The sequence below is a fragment of the Diorhabda carinulata genome, chromosome 1 (genome assembly GCF_026250575.1).
Source record: "Diorhabda carinulata isolate Delta chromosome 1, icDioCari1.1, whole genome shotgun sequence".
NCBI lineage: Eukaryota > Metazoa > Arthropoda > Insecta > Coleoptera > Chrysomelidae > Diorhabda > Diorhabda carinulata.
In genome coordinates, this window is record NC_079460.1 from 28861574 (window position 1) to 28882914 (window position 21341).

The 21341-nt window shown below is 30.2% G+C and overlaps 1 protein-coding gene across 1 annotated transcript in view; it reads left to right on the forward strand.

Annotated features, from left to right (window-relative positions):
• Window positions 1–20168, forward strand: part of LOC130901791 (NGFI-A-binding protein homolog) — a 33054-nt gene extending 12886 nt beyond the window's left edge. Inside the window, exons 2-7 of the mRNA XM_057813395.1 lie at window positions 3071–3503; window positions 5432–5881; window positions 7398–7554; window positions 15460–15542; window positions 15869–15956; window positions 19658–20168. Coding sequence (XP_057669378.1) covers window positions 3071–3503; window positions 5432–5881; window positions 7398–7554; window positions 15460–15542; window positions 15869–15956; window positions 19658–19852 — 1406 coding nt within the window. The 3' untranslated portion in view covers window positions 19853–20168. The remainder of the gene's footprint in view (window positions 1–3070; window positions 3504–5431; window positions 5882–7397; window positions 7555–15459; window positions 15543–15868; window positions 15957–19657) is intronic.
• The last annotated feature ends 1173 nt before the right edge of the window (window positions 20169–21341 follow it).

The window sequence follows — 21341 nt, forward strand, 5'->3', positions numbered from 1 at the left end:
CACTGGGCGATCTTTGAAACTTTTTTAGGAAGAAAAAAACTCAAATTTTAGATATGCAAGGAAGTGGAAGGTAATGTATGCGAATATTAATAAAAAAAAGTACTCAGGTATCTCGTAATGGCGTGTTCCTACCAAATAATAAAAGGGCTCGATCCTTTCTGAAGCGACTTATTATTTAAATTTACGTTTGCCCTTTTATAATGAGAATGGATTTATTCACCTGGTCATTATGATCTGATAGTTCCGTTTAGGACATATTTTAGTTTTTATGGAGGTATTAAAAGTTTTGTTTTGTTTTCAAGTTTCAGGGAGAGTTTTGAATATTGCAGGCAATAAAATATTTTTAATATGGGATGTTCCTATTTTTTTGAGAGCTATTCTCATATTTGTAAGTTTTTTAAAATTTTACGTACTTATTATCATAGAAGCGTATAATTTTGCTTTAATTTATCATTTGTGGAACGAAATCGATTATAGTTAAAAGAGAAACTCATCCGGTGTATGTGATGATTGTGAATTTGATTTAACTAATTCATTTCATTATGTAGTCTTTGCGTAACGTACCCAAGCTGTATAAAGGGATGAAACACTTCAATACTTGACTCTTAAAAAAGAGCCTAATAAAAAAACAGATCATACGTTTAAAAATGTAAAACACCTTGACTTACCATATCAACTTTCTTAACAGCTATAAAAAAATAAAAATTTAGTTCGTTCGAACAGAGTCAAATATAAGTTAAATAGAATTTTTAGAAATGGTTCATATACATAAAATTGGGAAATTGATAATAAAGACCTAAGCAATATGAGTAAACTTCATAATTCTATTTTGAAAATTTCAATGAAACTATAGATAATTCGAATTGATAGTTGCATATTTTTCGTAAATTAAAATTTGAAAGTGTTAAAACAGATAAAAAACAGGTGGTCAAAAATTTGAAAATATTTTCTACTAAATAATACATTATTTATTGAAATAGATTCAACATAAAAATATATTTCCTAGAATTACCTCTGTTGTTTCAAATATCGAAACATGGTCTGCCGCGTCGAGTATTGAATTACATCTCTTCGGATGAATGGCTCCTAATTGCAAGGAGAGTGGTTAAATTCATTGACCGGTTTGTATGTTCTTTCATCTCATCAGAGCTGTTGAACACCCTTAAGTTCGGAATTTTTAAATCGAATTGAACTTATCACCAGCCAGCCTTGCTATTTGGTCCATGTAATTGAAGACGAGGCATTTTGCTGCCTTCCTAACTTCCTAATCATCAGTTGGGTATGTCGACTTGTAGTTGTCGATGGTAGGGAATTAGCCTAGAAAGTGTTTTATCCTTCGAAATAATGCAGGCATCAACAATTGTAGGAATTCTATTTCAATGTATTAGGCGTACCTCGTACAATACCAGATATTTAATTTTTATATATATACACCAAAAATGGTGTGATAGAAAGACCCAACACGCTTTTTATTGGTTGTATCTTCCAGAAAAATTTTTACAGGTCCATATAATGTTTGCCTAAATGCAGTTCTCTATATGTAATTTTACAAAATAACTAATGGCTACGTCTTCACTAAGACAGTGGTTTGTATTTCAATGTATTATGAATTGGCTCTTTTTATTCAATGCTGTTAACTACGTATGAAAAGTTTCAATTTTTATTTTATAAAAGTCTTTGTGCCACACCTTAACAAATCCCTGAAAAGAATATAAATATTTTGTTCACATCAAATCGAACAATAGATACTGCAAATAAAATTTAGGAAAATAACCAAATTTTGAATATATTTTATTTATGTTAGATTATCGGCATTCCTTTCCACATAATATTTTTTAATAAGGCTGAAAAATTTCTTTGAAGATGCGCAAGTCTGAAAAAAACTACCAAAACAGAAATGCAGACACTGGGTGCAACGACAATTGAGAAATCGATAAAAGTGCAGGTCAGGATTAAATTAGAAATATAAAAAATGTTTTGAAATAATTCGTTTGTGAACTTGAACATTATAATGCATATTTGGCATATAATTATCATATATCTATGAAGTATTATAATGGTTTATGGGTTTCTCCACCAATAGAGAACTGGATTTAATTTTGTTATGAAAATACTATATAATACATATTTTCATAATTTTTTTTAAAACAGATAAATATTTGACGCTCGACATATCGAAAGGTCCAAGAAATAACAAAGAGTATTAACTATAATACATATTTTTGTATAGTACTTTATCATGTACTTTACAATAATTTCAGTCCTAGACGATGAATACATAAGTATTCGAAAGTTCGGAATGTATTAGAGTTAGTAATCTTTGGTGATTACTTTTGCTACATTCCCATTAAGAAAACGCTATATATATATATATATATATATATATATATATAAAATTTTTAGTCTGACTGTTTTTCACGTTTCAGGAGTGTAGTGTAGGTTTCATCTTAAGTGAAAAATCCGACTCATTTTGTTAAGTCGCGTTAATAAGGCGAATTGAATGAGGAAACGCGGTGCCCAACGTGCGAATAGCTAAAGCATGCGTAATTCTTTAGTCAGTATAATATGGCAAATATCAACTTAATACGTTCGCGTTTGATTCAGATGTCCAAAATTTTATGGTCGTGAATACTGATGCAAAGTCTTCATACCTAGTGTTTGAATCCTTCTTTTGTGTAGTTGTATTGCCTTTCAGCAAATATTCAATAACATACTTAATTTTACCAATTTTTAGACAAATATTCACAATTATCAAATAGAAACTAAGCTCCAAATGGCTAAAAGTTTAGTGCAATTCACTCAACGCATGCGTAAATATATTTCTGAACTTATATTGATTAGTGCTGACATCTTTAGGTGAGGGTCGGAAACTTCCTACCCTCTTTGTATGAGTTCTTACTTACTTTTCAGAATAGTTTTTTTCTTATTTTTGATGGGTATATAAATTAGGCATTCAATAATTTGCCAGTTTCAATCATCCACTCTATTATAAAACTTTTATATAATGCAACAATATTCAGGAAGAAATATGTACCTACTGGAATCTTCTACCAATATTTGTTTGTTTCAGTATTTCCTACATCATATCCAAACAATCAAGCTGAGCTCCAGTTATTTAGAGTGATGCAAAATGCGTCTCTACTTCTCTATTACGATACCCTCCTAGAAATGGGTGGTGACGATGTGCAACAGCTGTGTGATGCAGGAGAAGAAGAATTTTTGGAAATAATGTCATTAGTAGGTATGGCGTCCAAGCCACTACATGTCAGGAGGCTGCAGAAGAGTTTACAGGAATGGGTAACTAACCCATCAAAGTTTAAAATACCTTTAGTGCCGGGTGAAGACTTTGAATTAGAATTGTCAAGTCCTAGAGTGACTAGTAATCATGTGTTTTACTCTGATAGCGGTGATAATAGTAGGACAATGTATTCTCCTTCTCCTGGTGGTGATCTATGTGCCTTACCTCCCGTATCTAGCCCTGGCTTGACACTTAGCAACAAAAGGTAAATAATTTTCTCAGATCCTAATCCTAATCGTTTTTTAATTCACTCTCTATATTTGTTTTCTGAATATATAATAAACTGTCCCATTGAAGATTTCATTGTTAATTTAAATTTTATGTGAGACATTCACTATAGAAGAAATTGGATGTTACCCATTTTCTGCTGCCAGGGTAAAAATCATAATCTATTCAGTTTAGTGCATATAAAAGAAAGAATTTTTTGACAATAAATCCAAATTATACAAATAGTCTACTAAATATTATACATAAATTAAATATTAGCAGCGTTCAAGAATTTCAGTTTGGCATTGCTGGAACTGAACTGGGAGGACGGTACATTACTAAAGTTCTTTTTGTCTCATTATAAAATTGGAGCATTGTTTTTCTTATACCATTCATGTCTATGTGACAATAGTCTCAATCACCATTAATTGGGTATCCTTTCTTTAATTCCTCTTCTCTAACTTAAATTTGCTACCGAAGGATGAAAAACTAATCTTTACAGAAATTGAATTAATAAAATCAATGGTAAACCTAGTAATTCCGATGAATGAATGATCTATACCATTTTCAACTTTTTTTAGTTAGAAAAATTTCTTCACGATAGTAAATCTTTGATTTGAATCCACTTTGATTATGATTCACACTTTGCTGACACATATGCATATTCTGAACAAATATCAGCTTTTACTTGAATTATTTAATACTTATAAGAGTAGTGGCTGCAGATTTAGTAACTAAGATTGCATTTAATTTATTAGTTGTCTAATATTAGAAATCCAGGTCTAAATATCTTTTTAAATTGAGCTAATAACTTCTAGTAGTTCATTTTCAAATGGTTGGAAAAAATCAAGAGGTTTTAGAAGTTTGGAAAGGGAGTTCCACATGAATTAGCCAATGGCAACCTAATCAAAAGGTAACAACCTGAAGGTGGCTCGTTTCTCTCAAAACCGATGGCCGTTTTTACTGCAAATTGTCACCGAAAATGAAAAATGAGAAGAATTAGAGCTTTGAGAGAAAAAAATTTGCCAGTTGGGACGGGAAGTTCTCCCAATCTGCATATTCTCCAGAGATTGCCCTAATCGTCTATCAATTGTTTTATTAGTAGCTATTTTTTTCCTTCGAAATAGAGTTCCACAAAAACGTCTTGGCCGAATATAGGGATTAAAATACTACTTAAGCATGTAATTCAAAACAATGGCGACTATGTCGTGGATTAATTTTTCCTATTTTATTTAAATAAAATTAGTTTAACTTATTACTAGATCCTTTAATATGTTTTTTTCAATTTTTGACACGTATTTAACCAAGTTGGGATATCATTACCAAAAAGTTTACTATATCTGGAAAGCATTTGTCACTAATCTTTGACTTATTCGAAGTTATCAAAGATCTTGTATTTGTTGTACAGGAAAGATATTGTTACATAATTTGTACTGAATAAGCTCATTCTATTTGATAACTTCCTGTCTGTATTCTATTTATTTTGAGGTTAATCAATGAATCAAAATTAAATTAGTTTGTTACTATTTCTTTTGGTCTATTTTCATATAAATTTCAAATATGTGATAAAAACTTTTACGGTTTTGATTCAGCTACATACTTTTTTATAATCATGGTTGGTTCAAAAAATTTCAAAAAACTCTTTTGTCTCTTACCAAAACTTTTAAAAGCAAAAGAATTATAGGAAACACGTCACACGAATGAGATTTATGAAATGTTATTAATTTCATTGACCAAAATCACGAGGGTATAAATTTTTTAAATTAAATAAAGTTATTGAAATCGATAAGTTAAAAATAGAATTTTTCATTATTCAAAAGCTGTCTGTGGATTATTTAATTATTATTCATAAGCCATTTTTATTACTTATTAATGTCAGAAAGTGTTTCATTGTTTTTTAAACAAAGAAGTAACATTTCTTCCCAGGCCTTATTCTCCATTGGATCCAGCGTGTCCTCCATCTTCAAGTTCGAGTCCAGGAGCGAATATGTCCGTGCAGCTATCTCCAAGTTTAATGGAAAGCCAAATAGCAAAACTTGCACAAGCTGCGGAACGTTTAAGTAAACAGTTGCCTCAGTTTGAACCAAAGCCGCATAACACCAAAAAGAAAGTATGTAAAGAGTTAGAATTCGTTATATCAATGCCAGAAACTGACCCTAGACGAATGGATGAAATAAGAAGGTACGCTGCAATATATGGAAGGTTTGATTGTAAAAGAAAACCTGAGAAGCCTTTGACGTTACATGAAGTATCGGTTAACGAAGCTGCTGCCCAGATATGTAGGTTTATTCCTGCTCTACTTACACGTAGAGATGAGCTTTTCCCTCTTGCTAGACAGGTTGTGAAAGATTCTGGCTGCTATTATTCAAAAACTCAGTAAGTATTTTAATTCAGATTCAGAAATATTTGTATGATATGGTAACGTTTTTCGTATTTATTCACACTCTTTCTATTCGTGGGATGAATCAATAAACACTGTTACATTCTTAATTTTTTTACATTCTGTGATATACCGCCTTCTATAATAAAAAGGTTCATCAAAGGCGCGTCCGCCTTAAAAAAAAACAAATGAAAGGCGCCGTGCGAATTCGCCGAACTTTAAACTTGCATTGTAGTGGGACAGGGCCGGCTTAAGGACCCATTTTGCGGGCTTGTTTGTAACAATACGTATACATTAAAATTTCCTAATCTAGTGTGAATATTCAACACACATCATTAGCTTGTGTCCGTGCATTTATTTTAATCTACGGTCCGTACAATATTGAAGATACATTTTTAATTTTTCAATCGGTTTGAATTTATTGAGCAACTAATCTTCATTATTCTTTAAACACAACGAGGGCGTGTGTCAACTCATGATTTGAATATCCGCCATAAAATTTTAACTTTTACAAAGTGCTAACTCGTGATTGTGGATGTCATGAAGATTAGACAACTGGTGATGGAAGATTATGCAACCTAACCTAACTTTAGAGTGGTGACAATATTGTGGGTATAATTTTAACTAATTGCAGGTCTGCATTATTATATTATATGGAATTTTACAAATAATGGCTTCCGCAAATTTTAAAAATTTATTTTTCTATTGTATATGGTTTAGTACCTGTTAAAATGCAATTTAAAGGATTCAAAAATTCTAGGTTTTAATTTTGAATTTTACAACTTAACAAATTGGATATACTAAATTCCAGGTAATACTCTTAATAAATCCGTCATGAGTTGTATTAAGTACTCGGACTACTTTTTTTTTATCTGAAATATCCTCGTCCCGAGTTGTATCGCACCCCACAACGAATATTTTATATTACGCTTTGTACTGACATTAAGATAGTACTTAATGGAAAAATGGTATGGAAATAATTTCTACAATTAAATTAGTAATTTAATTTGGTATAAATTGTATACATGAAAGTTTGAAATGACTTAAGTTTAGGTATAGGATGAAAATAAGATGATTTAACTTGAGAACGATTTTCATAGCAAGTCGTATTCTGAGATGGTTTTGATTTTGATTATAAGTAATTTTTGTTTCAAACAACCATCTCGCCAACAAAATTTGTTGATAATTTGTAAGATTAGGCTGGAATCATCTTCAGTATCATATTTAGTTGCTTCTTCTGCGTTCCAATTCTCATCCAAAGCTCATTTTCTTTAGAGAAGAAGGATATATCTTGTCATGTAAAAATGCAACTCTAACATCAATATATACAAATTAATGATGATGATATTTAAGAATTTGTGAGCAAAATTATTATTTTTTCGAAAAACTTTACGCCTTGTACCAACTTTAGGAATTCTTAGGATTTAGGTAAGTTGGGTTAAATTTTTATTCCAAGAGTCTACAGTCTACAGTTCACATGATTTTGTTATTTTATTTGTTTTGCTCCTGTAGGTTGTCAAGTGTTTACATCAATAAAAATGTGAATATGGGACATGAGCGTGAAGCAGAGATATTAGCAAGAGCTAGCCCAAGAATGGGAGGTGAAATTGAGGGACCTTCAAATAAAAGGCCAAAAATTGAGGCTACATCGGATTCAGATGACCGGCAGGTCAGCCAAATAAATCGACTAAAACATACTTCTCAGTCACATGTCATTATTAATTTAGAACACTAATGCTTTGCAAAATCGCAAAAGAGAGATAAATAAAAGTATGTAGGTTGTGGCACTTTTAGAACTAATTAATTTATTAATTAGTAATCATATTTATTTTATAATTTGTTTTAATTTATTGGCAGCTTTGATATTTTATTGTATAATTATCTAATTTAATGAAAGTTTCTTTATTATATAGCATACTTGTCTAACCTTTATTTGCGTGAACTTTGCAAAGAAAACGGTCGGTTAAATATAATTATACTGAGGTACATGTAATAGTGCTGAAATAATGGGCACTAGCGTATGGAAAGAAAATTTATCTTGGCACCACGAGAGTAATTATGAGGGTCCATTTCTATTTATAGGATAAAGAATTATAATACAAAATAATCAAAAGAGCAACTTTGAACATAAACCTCGATTCCTTTCGTATAATGCCTAGGCATCTAAACTTCAATACAAATCTCAACAAGAAATGAAATGTTAGAATTTTCAAGACTTGTGCCGCTTTCTTTTTGACATGTTAGACCTACTCAAATCTCATTCCTTCCGATATAAATTTCACCTCATCAAACAGATAGGAATCGCTCGACCCAAGGTTCAGCAAATAAGAGATATGATTTAATACTGGTATGATGGACACCAGTAAGTGTACCTGTATTATGTATTTTTAAATGCGATGGGAGGGGTGCATATGGCGTAGTCGCCATATTCGGATACTGAACTTGGCTAGAAACCTCTTGACAGACAACACGAAAGAATTTTGTTTTGCTTCATATGTTCCTTTACTCGCTTATCTTTGCCGTCTATTTTTTGAATAGGTTCCCACCAGCTTAGCGCTTGTTGTACCAGTCCAATATTGGTTGTAATCCCAATTCTTCTTATATTTGTATTTCTGATTTTGTCTTATTCTGTCCAAAATTTTTTTGAGGTAATTTATTTCTGCTAGGTCTACGAGTGTTTTTTATTGGCATAGGAAAACTCAATTATTCTTTGCATCTTGCTCTTATGTTTCTTTAACAATATTCTGAAATATATGTATTCCTTCACTCGTTCTTTTTGTAAATTGTCTATTTGGCTGCATTATAGTTCTATTTGTATTAATTTTAATGCCATCTTCTTCCATTACATCTTTTCTTATTTATATTCTTTGTAGTTGCTTTTCATTCGCTATTATTAATACTACATCTGCAAAAAATACTTCAGCTATTTCGGTTCTTTTCTCTGTTCACTTTTTTTATTGATGTCCATACATACTTTGAGCATTGTCCCGCCTAGTTTTTCTACTTGTTCGAATCCTAGTTATATCAAATATGATTTAAATTTATTTCACAGAATGGAGTTTTTGTTTGTTTCATATATATTTCGATTAATTTTCAATAACTTTCTCTCAGCTCTTTTCATATTTTCTGAAAGCATCTTCTTTAGAAACATTCTAGTTCAGTTATTAATCATTTGCTTATACATTTTCACAATGGTTTTTAATGGGTTATTCCTAGATCCTTGAGTATTTGTGCTGTGAAAGACATTAGAATAGAATAATCTTCTACTTACTATTCAAGAAAATCCTAAAATCTTTTTTAGGTAGATATCTGATGATGTAGAAATTGGCCAATAATCAGTATCATGAATTCTTAAAGCACATCCTCACATACTTACAATCTTCCAGAAATTACTGGGAGATGGTCGTGTAAGATGACTGTGGTTTTGTGAACTTATTTTTATGAGGCTGCGTGAAAAGCAACATTTCGAAAACCAAACTGGCAAATGCTGAGAAGCTATGTGCTTCAATAAGAAATGGATATTTTAGTATTTAAACTGTTGAATTTATTCCAAATAACACTTTTTCTCTGTGTAGATAAATACGCATAGGTACTCATTAAGTTAGAATATTCTCAAATATCAGTTAATTTATAGATTATTTTGTTTTGAATTTTTTTATTCAAATCATTTAAAGAGAACGTTTAACTATATATTTAATTTGATTTTATTCATACTCATATGATTTATTTTAAATAAACACTTATATTTGTATATTTCAATGTAAATGGTCTTTTATAAATAGTTCTAAAATCGTCCACATATACTTATATTTATTTCTCTAAATGCTTTATTTACTACAGGAAGCGCTTATATCTACACTAGTTTCAAAAATTGCCAAATTGCATGCTGTATATGATTAAAACATGCTTAGGCGGTGCTTTTAGACTTTAATATGCATACTAGTTATAATTACTACAGCAGGGTTAACCATTAGTCTAATTTTCAATGGATGATATAGCAGTCATAGCAAGGACATAAGTATCTATGTCCTAAGGCTTGAGAAGATTATTTATTAGAAACTTTAATTGTTGTTTCATCAAAAAGATCTATTACTTCACAACTTTCCTTGGAGCCTGTGTATTAGCCTGATTGACAAAACCAAATATTATATTCTTCCATCAAATTGGTTCAAGTTACTTATAGAAAGTGTTGTTTGATAGATTACTGGTGCCACATCAAAAAAATAAAGTTTTTTTCTTTCATTATCCGATTCAAGTGATTTGCAAGGGAATTTTTAGGTTTGCTAGTTCGTCCTATAACAGATAGGATGAAATGTAATAGTTAATAGGACGTAGAATACATGAAAAAATTGTGAAGAGAACTTATATTTGATTTATGCAAAGCAATGCGTCAAAGGAGTCACACACAATCAATATCTAGGGGTATTTATATCGTGGGCCCAGTGCAGTGCAAATATGAATTGATCTGAGAAGATTTTTCCGAATTTCACTTTATTTTTGAATGAAATGTTCCTTCACTAAAAATCGTGCGCAGTCCTCTTGTAATCTGGTCAATTGTTGACGGAGTACTGAATCAACCGTTTGACCGAATTACAGAATTTTATAGTGTACAATTCCCTCCAAATCCCACCATACACACAGCATCACCTTATATTCTATCAATGTGGGCTATGCAGTCCCCTGTTACCAAGCCTCGACAAAGATCATTTTCCTTTGTTAATTTAAAATTCTATTTATTTTGCATCGCCCATTATCAATAACCTGATAAATGACCCCGTTTCATTGCATTTTAACAGAATATTGCAGAATCCATAATTAAGTTCCGTGCAAACATTTAGTTTTTTTGTTTCTCCATTTTGAAAGGTTTATAACTAAAACTAAAAATCTCTCTTTACAAAAATGGAACCTCAAAGCCACATGTGAAATGTGAATAAAGTTTGTCAATCGGACTAGTGATTCTCAATACACCAAACATGGGAAAATAGTTTTTATTATATAGAACAGATCTCATAGTAGTTCTAGACAGATTCAATGGTCAGTCAAACAATCGATCTCGTTATGGATGATTTGACAGCTTATAGTCTAGGCCCGAATTTCCTTTTTCTGTTAGTAAACGCAACGGCGCGTACTTGTGGTTATCAGTATGGGCTCTTGGACTATTAGTATAGTTGTAATCTACGCGCTATCTCTTTCTTCAAACAAAAAAAAATCTTACTAAAACCTAAATAGTTTTATTTATACGATATTTTAATTTTCAATTGTTATGGTAGACTGAACAAACTTTTTTGATAGACTGAAAGACGTTTTTGCGTGGTCACTACAAATTACTCGTTTTTTTTGGCAAACTAATACACAAATTATTATTATTCCTTACTCCAAAAAAACAATTATTAACATTTCTGTCACTTCTTTGTTTGGCGCTGTAAGGTAAAACCTAAAAAGTATCAATTTTGCGGTTTAATAATTTTATAACCGTGACCCAATGTTATATTGCGTTCATTTTCATAAAAAAATATCCTCAAGTATTTAGCTAGCTAGTTTCATTGAGTTTGATCTTTATTATCTTGCAATAGAGACAGGGTGTGAATTAATATTGAACAATCATTGTCAACCTGTACTTCTGTGGACCACTTTTAATAAATTTTTATAGTTGTAATGTTGAGAACGATAAACGTTACATTATTCCATAAAGGTTTTATTTTATTGGTCAATCTATATTCAAATTTTATTGTTTGTCTCTAACCATTTTTGTATTCATTGTATGTGAACTACTCTAAATTTTCTTCTTGGTGTTCATCGTATCAATATCCTAAATCAGATTTATTAGTATTCTACCACAAGACGTATCTATTTATTGCAATTAAATGATTGATGATAACTTCAGTCAAAAAGCCAAACAGTTTTCATATAAATGAATACCTTACATTGTTGGAACACAAAAAGTTAGTGTAGGTCAGTGTCTGGGTTCTAAACATATTAATTTTAATAAGCACCCAAGTTTGAAAACATTTTATTCAATTAACAGATTTTCGGGTTCTGAATGAAAAATTTTTATAGAAAGGTACTGACAACTCAATACGTATAAAAGTATGATTAAGAACTATTTTTGAGCACTTACCATTTGGCGCAGTAAAAATAATTAATAGTTAACCCTGGCGTTTTGTTTATGATGTATATCTAGTATGTATAAAAAGCAAATATATTTTCATAAAAAGATCTAGTCATAAATTTAATATAATTCCGTAATAGTTTTGTGATATAATTTTTTTTTTAAATTTGTTTAATAAAAAATGAAAATTTAGGAAAATTATATATTTCTATTTTTTGTTGGCTTTAAATTCAATGCAATAATTATCTGTTTAAAGCGGTGTATAGAAATCATTCATTAAAATGTAACAAAGCATATAATGTCTAGATATTTGAAACTTCATTTTATTAAAGTGAAAATATTCGTCACTAAATCAGCATATGGGGTAAGTTGAAACTTTGCATCTATTTAATATTTGTATAATCATATTTCAACATAAGTAGGTCTTAATCTTAGGAGATATTTACATCAAAATATTACAAATATTTTATAAATCTTTTTATGTATATTGGTACAGATGATGTTTCAATTTAAATTGGTATATGGAATACTAATTTTCAAGAAAAAATTATTCTCAGTGGTATTAGAAGTATTACATAGAGAAGGAATATTTATATTTTTTGGTAATGTGGTTTTATTAAAAATGAAATGAAATTATACGCAAAAAATTTTATTAAAATGTGCACGTCTAAGCATCAACATGCTCGTTTTAAACAACTCTGTAGATTAACGTGCCAGAGTCCGTGTCGTTAAACATTAGTTTTTAGAGAAACTTCAGAGGTTCACGTGCAATATACGGGCATACATTATCTTGCTGAAAAAGGATTAGTAGAAGCCCAGAAACCTCAGATGTTCTATAGTGTGAAATAATGGTTTAACCAAAATTGTCAAGAGATTGTCGATTAGAACAACACATATTTTTTGAAAAGTGATTAAGCTTTATAGCAATAAATTAACTTTGAAAATTGAAAAACATGAACCATCCGAAATTACTCTTTCCCGAACCCCGGATCACCAAGAGAGATCTAAAAAATCTATGTTCAATCAGGAAATCTGAATCTTTCTCTCTCTCTTTATACAAAGAGAGAGAATTCTTTCAATTAATTAAGATGAAATTGTACTAAATCTCAATATTTCTAATCTGCTTCGACTTTTGTCTAGTAAGTTGATGATGAAACGAAATCATAATTTATTCTAATACTGTTAATAATTGAAGATATTAAGAAAACCTTTAGGGGTCTACTTCTAGAGTGAAAAAGATACTTTAGCTTTCTTTTCTTTCCTACATAATTCGTAATGTTTTAGACCGTAATTTTCCAGAATTTTAGACCAGACTACAGACCAACAAGTTGATAATAAATAATTATGCATCTAAATTCATGCGACAAAATTTGGGAGGTGATTGCTCGTATGAAATTAAGATGAGGCTTTCCTCAGCCCACCTCTTTCTGAGATATCACCACATGTTTTATCTGATATTGAGTGCAATGTCTTCAAGTAGTCAGGAAGATAATTCTCGAGAAAATTGGTGTAAGAAATTCCATTTAATGGCTGAGACATAAAATGTGGCCGAATTAAGTTATCCCCTACAATATCCATCTATACGTTCAATGAAAAAACATTTTGGAAATGGTACTCTATAATCTCATGGGGATTATCGTCTGCCTATACGTGATTATTGTGAAAACTTATGATAGATACTCTTGAAAAATGTACCTCTTCCGTAAACAATACAATATTTAAAAATTGAAGATTTTGTCGCGTTTTGTGTGTTTAACCATTCACAAAATCTCGTTGAGGAAAATCTCTACGTAAAAGAGCTTGAAACCGTTGGATTTAGTGAGGATGTAACTGCTATTTTAAAACTCTCGACATATTTGAATAGCTGATATTTAGGTTGTTGACAATTTTTCTAGTGCTTGTTTCCGGGACATAAATTTAATTTAAAATTACTTGCTCTACCATTCCATTTCTAATTATCGGGAAACGAATAGCGTTGGTTGAATTTCTTTTTAACATTCCAGTTTGAAAGATGAGGCGTCATTCGTTGCGGATATTTTTCAGCATGAAGACGTCTAGCTTGTCGAGAATTACCATTTGTCATACCATACACAAAATGCATGTCCGCCAATTCAGCGTTTGTATACATGTTACAATACACAGATAACGCGAAAATAACAACCTAAAAACTTATAAGTACCTAAACTTCGATTTGTAACTATCAACAACAGTGCTGGACATCAGTCTACTACACTTTTGATAATCATTAAATTAACACGGTAAATCAATTGTCCAAGTGACAACAGTCTACTATTCTAAAAATTTGTAATTAAAAACAAGGTAGACGTGGTCATTTCCAGCATTTATTATGAATCGTATAACATTTTAGATCTTTTCTGTTTTCCACTAATTTTATTAAAAAATTATGAATTATGGTGGTGTTTATTTTTTCTCTGCAGCTATTGGTCTTGGAAAACAAATTTAAGAATAAAATTTTTTTTTAAATAAAACAAGGATTTTAACTTATAATTTTAATTTCCATAAAACGTCATCTTGAAAAAATGGCCGTGGTTACTTCTTTGCGAGTGCCCGAAAATACGGAATTTCAAGTTTCGAGCTTTTCTAAAATTTAAAAAAAAATAAAAATAAAAATTTAATTTTAGTCACCACCTTTTAAGAGTGATATCTCGGAAAGGGGTGGGCTGAGGAAATTTTGTTATAGGGTAGGTCTACCCACCCATGTTAATTTCTTACGAGCAATCATCTCGCGAATTTTATTGCATAAATTTAGAAACACCCTGTACATCGCCCATATCGCAAATATTTAGTTGCTGCATTCAATGCGATATTTTAACTTGTCAGTTATGCGTTATCTAACATCTATCATCAACAAATTAATGTCCATTTTGTAGAAATGTATATAGAAAGTTGTTAAGTTAATGAATTATGTTGATAAACTGATAAATATATTGCTCACTTACTTAGCATAATGTAAATTGGATGATTTATTAATATGCTCAGAACAATTGATATGCATAGTTTGTTTTTCAGAAAATCTATGGATTTATAATATATATTCAGCTGATTTGCCAATATGGCTTGCATGTCCGCTTTATTTATTAAGGTAAGCTTGTAGATTATTGCTTATGCTTTGCTTAACCTTTTGTCAGTATTTAATTGGTTAGTTTTAATCGATGTTAGAATTTTCTGAATGTATAATATTGTGGAAAATCTTAATGAAACTTTTTAACGCCGGTTGAATATTCTTTATAAAGGTTTTTTACCGCGAATAGCTGCTCTTTAAAAGTAGCTTCACAATTTTCTTCATAAACATTACTTTCGCTTCATTTTATCTCTTTATACAAAAGACCAAAAGTTGAACAAACAAAAAAATAGATAAAAGTTCTTTGAGGACGCCACAATATATAACTCTTAAAACTGACCCAAAGTTACAATTTTTTAAAATGAATTTTCATATATTTGTAGGACTACGATGACGCTCTTGTCGTAAGAACTTCAATTCATTCACTCTTCCAACAAAATTCAAAGAATCATCAATCAAATGCAAGGTAAGTTCTTTTTATTTCTCCATGATTCTTTCGGTTTTGCGGTTAACAATGCAAAAGTACAATCGTTTTATTTTTTAACTTCTAAACTTTTTAAACACTTCTTAGGCTGCATCAAGCTTTATCGTTTTCTCTCTTAAAATGTCAAACAAAAATGATATAAACTACCAGGGAAAACTTTAAACATACTAACTTAAAGTCTTGAAAAAGCCATCCCAATAGTGAACATGCCTTTTTATCATTGGAGAAAAATTGATTGAAGCATTTTTTCGAAATGATTTGTGATGCTTTTATTACTACCATATTTTATTATAACATTTTTATTATAGAGGTAACACATCACGAAGATCGTCAGTAGGAGGAGACGTAGAAGAATCGGATTCACAATTCACTTACAGCAATTCAAGTAGCCCTCAGGTATCTATTTCTGGATTTTTAGTTTGTTAATACAGGGTTGGCTACTGATAACAGCTCACTCTGACATTTCTTATTAAGCTTCGAGCGAACGCGTTGATTTTTGTCCGATTATAAAATCGATGTGGGTGGCGTGTGTTCATTTTTGTTTGTTAGTATACTTTCCTTATAATATAAGAAATATGTATAAGTGTATAACAATAATAAAATTTTACTTACAATAATTAATTAAGATTTTCAGTGGTTTGGATTGTATTAATTCTTGAAAAATTTTTAAATTTTTATTAACTTTGAAGTCTTTGCCAGCTATATTATGAGCGGTGTTTCTCATTGGGAACGTAGCAAGGAAACACCAAAGTGGACTAACTTTAATATATTTTCCGAGGTTTCGAATACTTATGTATTCATCGTCTGGGAAATTATTAATTGAGATTTGTGGTGGCTTTAAGTTGTATAAATTCTTGTAGAAATTTTTAAATTCATAGGTTTCAAAATTCAATATTCAAAGTGACGTTGTTGAAATATTGATTAACTTGAATATTCTCGCAATTGTAAGGAGAGGGTGTTAAACTGCTCTGATGAGACGTAATAACATTGAAACTAGTCAGTAGTTACAACCTCTCCTTGCAATTGCGAGGCATTGGGGATATTAATACCGACAAAAAGGTCGATTTACATCACGCTCTTCAGATGGTTGTATTCGTCGAAGCATTAGCCAGGAAAGTAGTTGTTTCCCCCTTTGAATAACGGCGGAATACATTTTCGAAATTATTTCAGAGGTGAATAGTAGAAATCCTTTATTTTGATACATTTGCACACCATATATATATATATATATATATATTCTCCAGTCACCACTACAATTCACTTATATAGATTTTACATTTTTCTAGTTCTTGTCCGACTACTATGATTTTATTATTTTTTTATTTTTAGCTTTAATGCCTACATGCAAGTTAACTTCTTTACATTTCTAGCCAACAATACTAAATCGTCGGACCAAACACATTTAGAGAATCCAACTACCTCTATATTGCTTCCTATCGATGGTTTTCTAACGCAACCTCGTAACTCGATTTTTAACGATTTTGGGATTTAAACGAAAAATTAATCGGTAAATATCGTCGCATCGATCTGTGAAGTTATAAATAAAAATATTCATCCAATTTTTTTTTATTTAAAAAAATACAAACTCGTATCTCAATTCAGAAAACTGTGTTATGCGCAACCTCGTATCTTAAAATCCAATATGGCGCATAAACAAGTTCCCTCTCAGCAGTTTGATTTAGTTAGTATTACAGTTGAGAAGATTAAAATATAGTCAAGACAAGATTATGTTTAAGTTATCCTTTGATAACAAATAGGAGGATCTTTCACAACGTTTGAACAAGAATATTTCTGTCAACACTGAAATTAAGGATTTATATTCCAAAGAAATGCCGTTAACTAAGCAAAAATACATGGACTTATTATTTCTTGAACTATTAATGCCTAAGGACTATCATTCTTGTTATGAAAATTTAAAATACGTGAATAATGAAAATTAAAAATATTTTTCAAAATCTGTCTGTATAGGCAATGAAAAAAAAAATAAATTTTATGATTATTTGATTTTATAATTCTATTCGAAAAGTCGTCGAAAGTGATTAAAAGTATTAATGAAACTATGTGATATTTATACTAATACTAGAATTAAGACAACAAATTTATCTAGATTTGAAAGAGTAATATATTGTAGTAATTAAGAACTCTTATTATTTGAAAGTTTAACACGTTTGTTCGATTGAAAATTATTTAAAAAGTTAATTTGATCGCAAAAAAAAATAGTTTACAGAACTTTTTCATGTACTTATATTTGTAAAGAATACTACGCAATCACGTATGTTACGTTTTTTCCTCTGCAGCAAACACGTATCTCAGAAAATAAAATAAAAAAAATTGATTAAATGTTTTAAATACTAAACTTATCTTGAAAATTTATCAAGAAAGTGAATATTTTTCAAATTAATAAAAAAATTGTTTAAAAAAATTCTCAATTTCATTATAAAACGTTTTTTGTCATTCCTGAAAAGTAGTAGTTTTTGAGATACGAGGTTGCGTTAGAAAACCATCGCTATATTTCTATATCCTACTTGTATTTGCTTTTATCTTCACTCATTTACTCCTATTATATACACTATTTTATTATTATGTATAATGCCAGACTCGGAATCATTTCTGTCATAATGTCCTCGGATTGGTTATTATTTTTTCTTACCAGGCTTCTGATTGTTTCTTGAGGGCATTAATATTATTCCTCAAATTAACTCCTGTTTGTTGCGAATTTTTTATTTTTTCCGATATTTTACATCGCGAAGTCAGTTTTTGATTGCTCCTTATAAAAACATCTTTTGCAATTGTCAATTTATAATAAAAAATTTGGTGGACGAACTCATAAGGTTCTTCTCGTATATATAAGGGTTTCAATGCGCAATTAAATCTTTAACCTATCCTAAGTGATTCAAATATTAGTGTATAATAGTTTTCAAAATCTAGTCGTTATTGTTCCTGTTTAAACAATGCAATTTTTTGAAGATATTTCAACATATTTTTATTTTTGTAGACTTAGATTTAGAATGAGATTATAATATAACGTGAATTGCGAGCTAAAATATCTATTATGTGCCTCCTTTGCTAGAGCAATTCTGGATATTTATGCTACAGTTCTTTGTAAAATTTACCAGCATTGAGGATTGCTATTAATTGAGACGATTTTGGGTCGGTTAATTATCAGCTTTCAATTAAGGTCTATTTAAATATCTGGACATTCTAGGCACGGATGTCTGCGGTCTTAGTGAATTCCAATATGTGTTCCGGTGTTTGACCTACTTCTCATCAAATCCTTCGCACGCGGATGTTTTTCTTTAGTATCATCTCAACTTCTTTAATCAAGTGACTGTGTCCTACCAAAAATCCTGTGAGAATGCGTAGGTTCCTCCTGTTATTTCTTAGACATTTCGGGTTCGAGTTTCCGAGGAACAGCTTCCAATATCCAATACCGGATGAAGACTCCCAATAGAGTGCTCAGTAAATTGAATACACTGTTTAATGCTAACACTACACCCATGCTCACAATAACATTGCCTGTCGCGTGTTTCGATAATTTATCATCTTCAAAGAGCGAAGATAACCTTGTCTTCAATTTCTGGAGACGCTGCTTAGACTGTGTAATTGTGAGTGTGTAGCAGTAAACAGTGTGGTCAGTATGAATATCACTAGCGGTTCTAGAAACTTAGTTGCTCGATGGAGGTTTTCTATTTCTTTTAGTTTTTATTTGGTGAAGAGCATTATACTAATAAAATTTTGATTGATTTCTTAATATGAATATACCAGGATATACTTTTTGCTTATGGTACACTTGGTATTAAAAATATGTCTTATTTTTTGAAAAATTTTCTTTAAAAAAATATTTAAGAATCATGCCAATTTGCAACAGGTAACTCTCTACCGAATGGTTTCAAGATACTTATAATATTTTAAGGTTATAATGTCTATTATCACTAACATTCAGAACGTTTACATCATATTGATAAGTTAGATTTGCTGAATAATGAACTTGTTAAGTAACAGTAACTTGTTCGAGTTATCAACTTTGTGTTACATGTAGCTACAATACCTATGTATGAAGCTCATCTTCTTTTTTCTGGATATAATTTACTTTTTAGAGAAAACTTGAAGATACTGGAGATAATGAAGAGGACGCTAGTAAATATTCTCCTAAGGTACAAATAATATCAGCAAGTGGAGATAACATTATAGCAGTAGCTAATCCAGCTTTAGCCATGTCGTCGGCGATTATTCCTCCTATTCATTCAAATGCCATAATAGAAGTTAGAGAAAATCGGACGGAAATAGATTGACCGGATAGCTGTATCTATATCTCATTTCATTTTATTGTTACGATGTTTATTATATATAATACTGTGATTTCATATGTTATCTGAAAATCATTAGAATTGACTGATACGTTGTAAGTTATATTTTAAGAGACAACTGTTGAGATGTTTTTCGTCACACTGTAATCAAAAATCTTTTATGTTTTCTAATGTATTTATTTATTTCTGAAATGAGTTCATTTCACTAATATTTAAATTGCTGAAGATTCAAGTATATTTTGATAAAGTACAATTTCATGTAGCTATTGTTAATAAACTGTTTGAATTGATCATTTTCTGATAATTAGTTTTTTATTTATTTCAGTCTATAATACATATGTGAGAGTTGAGATAAACAATAATTTTTTCTTATAAAAAATCCATACGAAACATTGATTTTCCTATTTCTTCAAAACATCTTAAATAGCTAATAAAGTTTGAAGGTTCGATTTAATCTTGTTACTGTTAATTTTATATTTCATGATGTAAAGACTACTGCTAAAATAAAAGCAATAAAATTTAATTCGCAATCACAGGAAGGCCTAACTATATCAATGTTCCTTGCCAAAAAAATAATAATTCTATTGATTGACCATGATAATTAGTAAATAAAGAAAAAAATTTTCTGCAAAAATAATAAAAAATTAATAATAATGCTGGAAAATAACATCGACAAAATGAGGCGTTAAATCACGTGACATTGAACACCAATTAGAAAAGCGTGACGTCACACCTCGGAAAACACTATGTTGTAACTGTCATTTTCGTATAAAGTAACCAGGTTATTTCGAGTTTTCAGCAATTATTATGAAATTATTAAAGTTCGTTTAATTTAAGACAGGTATAAATTGACAGGTAATCAGGATTTAACAAAGCAAACGGAAGTAATTTGTCCAAAATTAACGCCATTATTCTTGAGAAATTTTTTCCAATGAACACCTACTTTTGTAAGTAGGCAAGGAAGTCCGCAGTGTTAAAATTTATATGTAAGTATTATGTGAAGAACAAAGTCTTATTTAATTAGCAGTTACCAGTCAGGAGTTGTATTTACCCGCTGTGGAATGAAAATAATTTATTGATTTTGAGGTTAGCGAATACAAAATATCAATAACTCAATTAAGTCATAAAATTTTATATGTTATGTTTGGTATATTATGGTAGATTTTGCAAAATTCATTCCTTTTACTATACATTTATAAATATATACATCAAGTTTTGTTTGATACTTGCATCAAAATAATCCTCACAGAAATATTTTGTGGAATTAGTTGATAAAGTAAGAGCATATCTCCTATTTGCCATTTTCTTGGTATTTTTTTATTGTTTGGAACGTACATGAATAATTTGACTGGCATTTTTATTATGGTACTTTCTCAGTGGGACACTATACAGTATTTATAATATGAGGATTCATTATTTATTAAAAAACACAATTGTCTGTCATAAACAAACACAGTTGCTTCACGAGGTGTAA